Raw genomic sequence first — 11,479 nt, forward strand, 5'->3', positions numbered from 1 at the left:
TGGGATATTCATGAATACCCGCAATTACCCAGTTCAACTTCAACTGTTTGGACGATAAAGACGGCATCAAAGGCTGACACACCACGATTTGTAATATTAGCATTTCAGACCAACAGGAAAAATGTAATGTCAAAGTCAATGTCCAATTTTGATTTGTGCAAATTGCATGATGTTAAACTTTTCTTAAATAGTGAATATTTACTGTATGATCGACTAAATGGAAACAAACAACTTCTATACAAAATGTTTTTGGATTTTGCACCCAGCTATTTTAATTTAGGAATTCATACCGAGCATGGTACAGATGTAGATTATAAAACTTTTACTGATAACTGTGCAATAGTTGTACTTGATTGTTCACATCAAGCTGATCATTTAACATCGTCAACAGACATTCGATTGGAAATGGAGTTTGCAGAAAATGTACCAAGTTTAACGACTGCATATTGTATTTTAATAAGTGACACATTAGTGGAATATAAACCATTAAGCACATTAGTTCGCGAAGTTCAGTGATTTGACGCAAGAGTGTGTTTTATGAACAGAGGAGGAGGGGGGTATATATAAGTGCGTGTTTGAACAGTGATTACATCAGTTGCGCGATGAGTAGCCAACCACAACCGCCATCACCATCATTATTGCCAAAAGCAGATGCATTTGTACAAAGAATGTGTGCTGGCGATGGGCAACAGAAGATGGATGAAGAAGGCAGCAGCAGCAGCAGCAGCAGCAGCAATTTGACAGAATTTCGAGAAATTGGTATACAATGCGACATGGATAAAGAAGAAGAGGAGGAGGAGGAGGCGGCGAGAATGGAGAAGAATTGCCACGAACAGAAAAGTGATTCTTCTTTTGCTGTAGTCGAGTTACATTTTTTCAAAAGTGATGATAACTTTATCATTATTAAAGAGGTAGGCATAATTGATCACAATCTATGCCATATTGTTCTACACTTCAAATCACCATTTGCAAAAAAATTACTGAGTAGAAAAATGTATCATGATGTCTGTTGGTTGGAGCATAACTATCATAAAATTAAATGGGATCAAGGTGATTTGACTTATTCTGATGAACTGTTAGCATCATACTTGCAGAATTATTTCACAATCTATACAAAGGGAAGAGAAAAATCACAGTTTTTGAAAAGGTTACACAACAATGTACAAACTATGCCGGAGAACTTTGAAAAACCAGACTATTCAATGTTTACATATTCTTGGTGTTTTAGTGTATGCAAAATTCATAACAAAATGAACAATGCATGTTGTGCACTGTTTAGTGCATATCATTATTTGACAATCTTGTTGAGTAAGAGGCAAACAGAGAGAAAGGAGAATAGTGCAGCAGCAGCAGCAATCAATTTGCAAAATTCCGATTATACATGTGAAAATAATAGAATGGAAAGTATGAAGCATTTTAATCTATACACAAAACAGCGAAGACGCAACTATGCACGACAAGGATTCTATTTTGATGGAAAAAACATTCAATGTGTTTATTGTGGATTTGATTTGAATTTGCATAGAGCAAGAGTATGCAGTCTAGCATGTAGCGAAGGTGGAGGGGGACGGCAGAAACAAATAAATTTCACTGTTCTTGTACCGCTCATTTAGATGTGAAGAAGCAATGAATCCACAAACTTGGTCTTATGCACCAGTATGCTTGGAAATAAAACTACAAGAGTATATTGAATGGTATGAAATGTGTGAAAAAGCAATACATTCTGCTGAAGAAGGAAATAGTAAAAGTATTGCTAGACAATTGAAATCAATATTTTTAAATTCGGTGAATGTTAGTGATATCAGTGATTATTTAGCTTATTATAGACCATTTAGATTGAGTGTAGACAAACTGATAAAAATTGAAGAAGAAGTATTGTTATTGTTACGTGGAAGTGTGGAAGAAGAAGAAGAAGGGGAGCTAGTAGAAAGTGAGAGCATAGAGGAAGGAATGTGTAAATGAGTAGCAGGTGGTGTGGTGAACATGGAAGGGGTGAGCAACAGGCGAAGCAGCAGCTGTTCAGCTCAGTCTTCAACCGACAACAGCTTAGTTCAGTCTTGCGCGCGCACCGCAATGAGAATCATGGATTATCAACAACAGCGAAGTAACAGTGGAAATGATCGACATTTCAGTATGAAATCTTCCAATTATATTTCAAAAACGGAATATCCGACGGTCTCACCCAAAGAACTTGTGCACGATTCATGGTACCGTGTTGTACATGCTAGATTGGTGAGAACACAACAAGGACAACGTATCATCATGAGGTTATACGATCTTGACAGTAATGGTGACTATTATTGTGAAGTTTACTTACCTGAGAAATTTCTAAGTGTTTTGAATGTGCAAACACTTGATGATTTCAACAAACAAAAACTCTATCTGAAGTCTATACAGCGAGAAGGTAAATCGCCTCTTGTTCTTTTAGATAAAGAAAGGAATATTTGAAAAAAAAAAAAAAAACCTATCCCAATTTGTGCAATAGGCCTAATGTTGATTAACACATTGTAAAGAATAACTATAGTAGTATGTAGAATAGATTATCACTATATACAACCTATTATAGAAATTCAATTCATGTTTTTCAATATGGGGATAGCACATTAAAAAAAGTGCCACCATTCCTTTTACAGCATAGTGTGAGGAAAATAACATCTTATATTTCGACATAAATATGAAATGTAATTTTTTTCATTCTTTTAGGCCACGCCCCTCGTCTCCTATTGGTCTTGTGCAGAACTCTCAAATCTACACTACTATGCATGAAAAATGGACAAAATCTGGTAAGCTCTCTATTTTTCATGCGTTTTGTATGTAATTAAGGATTATTTTTTCAAGGTTCCATTGGTCTATCATAGACTTATCCTACATCTCTCTCTTTGAAATTAGATGTTCTACAATTTCTGTGAGAAATATTTTGTGTTGATTGTACATTTAACATAGTAAATCTGCTTCAAAACTTTAAGGAACTTGTTTTTCTAGATCAAGTTTCGCGTATTTCGTCACATATCTTAAAAAATACTGTAGTGAACGGTCTTAAAACGGTTTCATTCAATTTCTCAGTTCATTTTACATACAGTACGCTGAATTTAACGTCTTAATTGACAGCCAACAAATACCCGTAGGGCAGGAGAACTGAAATTCAGACGAAATCTTTCACTCTGTATAATTTGATAACTAAGAATTTCGGGCCTATTTCAATTAGAACTTTTTCTCTTCTTTTGATGTGAGGAATCACCCCCTGGCTTCTGGGCACCTTTTTCCAGAACAACCTGTATAACGTTCACTTGTATACAAAGTATCAATGTTATGTTATTGTATCCTTGAGAAGTGACTTTTGTGAATGCAATTTTTTTGTTTGTGACATTCTTGATTCTTGAAATAATTCGGTGGATGATCAACTGGTACTGTATAATCTAATTATAAAATATTGTTAGCATCGTTGCCAGGCTTGGGTCCTCTTGCATACAATGCTTTCTCGCTCTTCTGTTTATTTAATTTTTTTTGCTCTTTTATCTAATCATCTATTTGATTTTCACCAAGTCACTATGCGCTGTTATGTTAACTATATCTACTCATTCAAATTAAAACTTTATAAACTGTGATTAATTAGACTCGATTCATTTTAACAATTACAAATTATTTCTCAAAAGCTCACATCACATCAAAAGAATTACATCGAATCAAGCACTAGATTTTTATTAATATGATTCCTTGTGATATTCATCGAAGAATAGATATGAAGGGAATAGAAACTTTAAGGGAACGTATTTCACTGGGACAATGAATTACTTAACTTCTGATAGAGATTATTATACATGTTAATAATAAGTGTATATTACATGCGGTTAGATTTTATATAATACTCCATATACGTACTTGAACTTGAGAATAATGATGATGTGTGTACTTACTTCGCACACTCTCCATCAAAGATGTGTCGTGGCTCTGTTGTTTCCCTGGAACAACGTTGCAATATGCACTCCCTCAACATGGTAACACCAACAAACGTTGGGTTGGGCAGATGATTATGATTGATAGTGATATGAAAACTATCAAAAGTTCTATTTGCCATACAAAGTGGCATTGAGGCGCGACTTGCACACTCACGTACATTACATTTTAAATAGATACGCGTTTGGTTGCTGGAGGTCACCCAATAGAAAAATCCATTGTCAATATGGTATAATGTAGTATTGCGGAGCGTTACGATTTCCTTGACCAATTCCATGTAGACTGAATGTGTTTTGCCAACTATTGAATTCGCAACGCAAACGCACAGGTAAAGCATCCTCGTAGAGGGGAGGCAAACAATACTAACCAAAAATCTATTTTTTCCAGGAAGGGTACAATATGGAAAACACATGTTAAATATTTCCTGCCGCCAAAGTGCAGTACTTTATACCTGGCACTAGAATTTTTGAAATAGAAGAATTTGATTAACTTTGGTTTCACGCTTCAGTGAACATAGTCTAAGAGCAGGGTAGTTCTACCTGAGGACACCACCGATTACTAATTGACCGGGCTTTCCAGAAGTACCTAACGGAAAACATTTGACTTGTTTCATGGAAGCAAGGCATTGTAATACTGAATGAGTATTTATAGTTCTATAAAGCAGGGCCTTTTGGTTCTAATACCCGAGACGTCAGTCTGCAGATTGTTGTTATGAAATGCAGAAAACTTCTTTCACCAACCTTAGACAATAAATGCTGTTTCAAAAGATTGAAAAGATAGAGATATGCCGCTTCCATAATCTATGGATATGGTTTTTGTACTATATATATATATATATACCTGTTATATATATATTTAAATATATATATATATATATATATATATATATATATCTATATATATATATATATATATATATATATATATATATATATATATATTGAATGAAAAAGACTAAGAAATTGTCAAAAAACCACTGATTTATTGATAATTAGAAAGACCAGTTTCGGTTATTACACCATTGTCAATCTCTGATAAACTAAAACTAAATACAAGAGCAGCAGAATTTATACTAGTAGGTGAGTACTGCTATTGGTCGAGGGCATGAACGCCTGCCATTGTCCTAGCTAGACAGTCTCCTCCCCTACACGGTGTGACAAAATGGCGGCTTAAGCAACAGAATCGCCATGATAATAAAATTTACTTTCAGTACAAAATAAGAACCAAGAAAACAAATGTGAAAGATAACAAAATAAATATGTAAATGGAAAAACTATTGATTAATGTATGCTTACATGTTTATGATAAAACTAAATTCGTAGTGTTGTACTGGTTGAAATGAATCTGGTCATTTAAACTATACTAGGGATTTTCCTTAATTACTCTTGTTATTTCTAAAGCCTCTAGAATATTCAAAGATCTGCCTTTGTTATTAACATGCAGAAACTCAACATTCTCCTTAACTGTGAACTTGTGATTATTTGTTATCAAATGTTCTGCAAAGTTAGATTCCCCATTTTGTTTATTCCAATCTCTGATGTGTTCTATAATTCTACTTTTGAAACTTCTACCAGTCTGACCCACGTAACAAGCATTACAATCATCACATTTAAGTTTGTACACCCCACTTTTATCCCAAATATCAATTCTGTCTTTACTCCAGCTAAATAGACTATTTAAAATCGGTTTGGTCTTGAAAGCAATATGGAATCCATTCCTCTTCAATTCCCTACCTATCTTATCAGATACAAGGCCTAAATATGGGATTGTTATCCAAGTCTTCTCCTCACAGTTTGAGCCTACAAAGCTAGAATTGATTGAACTTTGTCTATTGATTTTACTCAATAATCTGTCCACCATACTTCCTTCATACCCATTTGTGACAGCTATCTGTTTAATTTTAGTGATCTCAATTTCAAAATCATGATTGCTCATAGGTATTCTTAGTGCTCTATAGACCATGCTATTGAAAGCAGCAAGTTTGTGAGAAATAGGATAACAAGAATGAAGAGGAATGATAACATCAGTATGGGTTGGTTTTCTGAAAATGGAAAACTTGTGAAAACCAGTGCTATGATCTATTCTTAAATCTAGAAAATTCAATACACATAGAAGTACACATAGAAATTAAATAGACTGGTAGAAGTTTCAAAAGTAGAATTAAAGAACACATCAGAGATTGGAATAAACAAAATGGGGAATCTAACTTTGCAGAACATTTGATAACAAATAATCACAAGTTCACAGTTAAGGAGAATGTTGAGTTTCTGCATGTTAATAACAAAGGCACATCTTTGAATATTCTAGAGGCTTTAGAAATAACAAGAGTAATTGAGGAAAATCCCTAGTATAGTTTAAATGACCAGATTCATTTCAACCAGTACAACACTACGAATTTAGTTTTATCATAAACATGTAAGCATACATTAGTCAATAGTTTTTCCATTTACATATTTATTTTGTTATCTTTCACATTTGTTTTCTTGGTTCTTATTCTGTACTGAAAGTAAATTTTATTATCATGGCGATTCTGTTGCTTAAGCCGCAATTTTGTCACACCGTGTAGGGGGAGGAGACTGTCTAGCTAGGCCAATGGCAGGCGTTCATGCCCTCGACCAATAGCAGTACTCGCCTACTAGTATAAATTCTGCTGCTCTTGTATTTAGTTTTAGTTTATCAGAGATTGACAATGGTGTAATAACCGAAACCAGTCTTTCTAATTATCAATGAATCAGTGGTTTTTTGACAATTTCTTAGTCTTTTTCATTCAATATGAATAATTACCACAATATCAACTTCTCAACTACACAAAAAAAAAAATATATATATATATCTGTGAGTGTAGCATAAGGGACACACTATTATTCCTCACCCAACATATAGCATATAATATATCGAACTCTCTCACTCCCACTCAACCACATCACTCTGTCACACATACCCTTTCCTTCGGGCTCACTCTCTCTCTCTCACATGATAATGAATTAAAACGCAGATTTCTGTCTTTGACACTAATATCATGCTTTAGTTAGATCAATAATGTTTCAATAGCCATCTAGATCTAGGTGAACTATTTGTAACACATAAACTAATAATTAAAACCACCCTAAATAAACCTTGATTAGTCTCAACCGATATGGTTCTCTGTAACTTTAAGGACATGACAATAAGACAATAATTTTGGGTTGGAAACGTAATTTTGAATATTTATTATAATAAAAAATAAATCCTATTTTCCTGGTGCTCTAAACTTGTCATTTAATAATAAGCCTACAGTTTAAGAGCAATCACTGATAAATACATCACTTAGTATAAATACAGGAGACCAAAAATCATAAGCCTTATTCTGAGCCACTTTCTCATTAATTCTAAATTCTCGTATATGTGTGTGATAAACGAAATTTGAATTTGAAATCACAACATTTTTTGAAAAACATACAGTTTTGAATTATGTGCTTATTCTACGAAAATTGAAACCCCTTTCTTAGCTGATCTAGGAATAAGAAATATATTGACCGATAAATACAGACAATTTGGATGTAGATTAGGCGATTAGGCCTTGTCAAAAGAATTCAGCTTATAGTCTGTTATACAATAAATGAGCAATTCAATTCATAACATCTTAGTAGTCATCTTATGAATAGTGTAATCATTCATCAAATCAGTCTTATCAAGTCATAATTATCATCACCCAGTACAATTGAATAAATTAAGTCATACATTGGAAAAAAACATAAACTATTTATAAACACACAGCTCTGAATATCACATTTTCAACAATTTGAAAATTAATTTACAGAATAATAAGCATTTTCATTCAGAATTAGATTTAGTGTGTTTTTTAATTTATTCAGAGGCAAGTTTCTTCTAATATAAGATAGTGGCAGATTATTGAACATGGAGTACACTAAATAGGAATAAATTTCAAGCTCTTACTCAATCTGACTATAGGAGTTACAATACTCTAGTAGTCCAGATAACAGTAGACCTCACTTAACATCCTTTGCAATGTGGTAATGAGAATATTCAGCCATCTACTAGAAATGCTATCTACTAGGAATAAAGTCATTGATATAATATCAGGGCTTTTTTAAAATGTTTGCCAATGGCCCCACTAAGGAATCTGATCAGGCTGGTTGGAGACTTCCAATCAACTATATGATCACATTACATTACATTACATTACCAGGGCTACCAGACATTGTTTTGCAGTAGTCGTCAATATACTATATCATAGTGGAAAAGGTAGAACTTTGATATGAAAGTAATGAACTCACTTTGTTGCAAATAAAATCTATTGGTGTGCTAATCTAAATGTTGCACTACTTCAATCCTATAAAAATGAATACCGCGTTAATACTTATTCTGAATTGATGGAATCCCAAGTCCCATTGCGCTTATGATAATTTTAAATGTTACTTTATTAACTCAGTAAGTTCAGAAAGTTATTGCTCAGTTGGATCAGAGCTACGATTAAAAAGATGATTTGGGAATCATCAAGTGGCACTTTTTGTTTTTCACTGGGATTTTCATTTTGTAACATGTGGAAACGCTTGTAGAACAACAATCTGTTAAAATTTTTATGGGAAAGATTTCATGAGGAAAATTAAGTTTTTCATTGACATAATTATCCGTAACTCGGAATGCCATGATAGATCTTGACGTCTAAAGCTACGTTTACACCAAAGTTATCAACAAAAATCTGGTGTGGCGCACTCACACAACTTTCTTCGCAGTTATGAAAATTGATCACCTGACGCTAGTGTTCCCGCGCATCTCAAGTCTACTATTCAAAGATTTGAGCCAGCTGGTGACAGGGCAATAAAGCTGGTGACACACGAAGTCTGCTATCTCTTCATAGTGAATGATTCAATGGAATCAACAGTTGCCTAAAGTTTGCAATTGGATAATCACATTTTCTCAAATTTCGAACTTATTTTTAATCTTAGGTGAAAATGTTACAAAGTATTAATTGTAGAGATTCTCATGCTCAATCTTTTCCATTCAAAGTTTTTTGTTTAAATTGTATCTGTAGCCTGATAATTGGGAATCTAAAATCACACTTTGCATAGATGGGACGGTGCTCCTGAAATTTTTACAGATATAGGACTTGTGGCAGTTGATAGAGCTTATCAATGACTTCTTTAGGTATGAATTTGTAACAAATTGCTGGACGAACTTAGTGACAACTTGTATCAAAGACTGAGTACCGAGATTGCTGCGTGTAAGGAGTTGCTGGAGACGAACACGCAGGAAATAAGCAAGCAACGGGAGCAGATTTCAAACCTACTTGAAGAAAACTCCAGGTTAAAAGCCAAATTAAGGGAAACTGAGCTGAACCAGGATGAGCTTGAACAGTACAGCCGTAAAAATACCGTTGAAATTTTTGGCGTGCCAGAGTTCGAAAACGAAGATATTGCTAAACGTATTATTGGAATTGCAGAGGCTCTCAACTTTAAGTTGGACGCCACATCGATTGACGCGTGTCATAGGCTGCCAAAGCGGAAAAATCAAGCAACTCCTGCCATAGTGGTGCGTTTGGTGCGGCGTGGAGATGCGGAGGCGTTGCTGAGAAACAGGCGGGCCTGCAAGTCATTCACGACGAACGACATCAATGTTCAGGGAAACAATCCGATCTACCTGAACAAATATCTAACGGCGAAAAGAAGGAAGATATTCGCAAACACTAAATTGATGCTTGGAGATAATGATGCGCGTCGAGTGTGGATTGATCATGCCGGTAGAGTCAAGTTGCAGAGTGTAGACGGTAAGGTGGTTAAAATTCTAAGAGATGAGGAGGATTTGAGTTACATTGAGAGTAGTGGGACAGTAATAAACAAATAGAAAACTTTTTTCAGTCTTTAATGTAATTTATGAATTGGAATGAATATATGTAAGTAGGCATGATATGGGACTTCAAGGAAGCTTTTTTGCTCCAAAACCCCCTCCCCCCTCTCCCCCCTCGTCCATCACGCCTCCCCTTCCCCCCGCCTGGTGGGTGGGGGGGTGTTCTAAAAATAGATTTCCCCTCCCTCTCTCTCTCTCCCTCTCCTTCTCCTTCTCCTTCTCCTTCTCCCTCTCCCTCTCTCTCTCTTATCTTATCTTATCTAATCTAATCTTATCTTATCTAATCTAATCTTCCCCTCCCCCAGTGAGGACGAGGGGGATGAAGAAGGAGAGAGTGATCTCTCTCTCTCAGTGAGGGAAAAAATAATTCCCCTGTGAGGGAAAAAATAATTTCCCTTTGAGGGAAAAATTCTCTACTGACAGATTAAAGTGAATCCATTCGCTGTCAAATTAATGTGAATCCATATTACTACATCTATACTGTCAAATTGAAGTGAATCCATATTTCTACATCTATACTGTCAAATTAAAGTGAATGCATATTTCTACATCTAATGCTTAATAATAATAATGGTTTGCTTTCCACCTGACGAGGTGGAATTAAGAATTCAATTGAGAATTCATTGAAACTTGTACAATCAAAATTCTCACTCATTTTTGATCTTATTAGCTTGAGCGATTAGAGCCAAGTGTGTGTGCTTAATGAAAGTACATCACATGCTACACAAACTTTCCTTATCAACATGTTGATGGTATTAACTTAATGGGTAAGAACGCAGGCTACGCGGGCTTTCCTTATCATGATGGTGATGACAAACACTTAATGGCCAGCGCTCGGCTCAAGGTTTTAGAGAGAGAGAGAGAGAGAGCAGGATACGCCCCTCACAAGTAGCAGACAGAGATTGAACAACTCTAGCCAGATGGCACATCTGCTCTCTCCTTCTTTTACTCACTCCATCTCTTACTGGCACCCTTCCTTCTAAATTCCTTTTTTGCTATTCTCTATTATGAAAGGCGAGTGAAGCAAGAATACAGACAATGACTAACTAAGTTCCATTTTGATCGACCGTTCCTATACTGTCAGATTAAAGTGAAACCATATGCTTCTCTCTGCCCAGCAATCTTTGTGTTATGAAAGGCTAGAGAAGGAGAATTCAAACAACACCTTTCTAAACTCTCCTTTGATCGAGCGTACTCTACTGCCAGATTAAAGTGAATCCATATTTCTACATCTATACTATCAAATTGAAGTGAATGCATATTTCTACATCTAATGCTTAATAATAATAATGGTTTGCTTTCCACCTGATAGTTAAGAAAACTCAATCAATTTATATTGATTTTCATGTGTTGTACAAACCGTTTGTTTAAGTGTTTCTCCAAGAATATCTATAGTAAATTTAGAATGAGCTAGCATATCCAAAAATAGGTATAGATATCCTCAGACCTATTCCACTTGGGGAATCAAGCTCTATTGATGTCTGACATATCTCAACAGAGAGAGGTCAATGATCTAAGTTGTTCTTTTACATTTTTTATCTGCAACGTCATACAAGCATTTCCAAAGTTCGTCGGAATTTGTAACAATAGTTGACAAATCATTCGCACTACAATAATGTAGATGGCCGCTGTCTAGAATATCGAGCAATTCGAAAATCTCAGATAAAATTGGAAAGTG

At 35.0% G+C, this 11,479-nt stretch overlaps 1 protein-coding gene across 1 annotated transcript; it reads left to right on the plus strand.

The window, feature by feature from the left end:
- The first annotated feature begins 668 nt into the window (after window positions 1-668).
- Window positions 669-9,798, plus strand: LOC120354542. The gene is made up of 2 exons (XM_039441880.1): window positions 669-840; window positions 9,353-9,798. The coding sequence occupies exons 1-2, from the start codon at window positions 669-671 to the stop codon at window positions 9,796-9,798; spliced, it is 618 nt and encodes a 205-aa protein (XP_039297814.1).
- The last annotated feature ends 1,681 nt before the right edge of the window (window positions 9,799-11,479 follow it).

The sequence above is a fragment of the Nilaparvata lugens genome, chromosome X, assembly GCF_014356525.2.
Source record: "Nilaparvata lugens isolate BPH chromosome X, ASM1435652v1, whole genome shotgun sequence".
Lineage (NCBI taxonomy): Eukaryota > Metazoa > Arthropoda > Insecta > Hemiptera > Delphacidae > Nilaparvata > Nilaparvata lugens.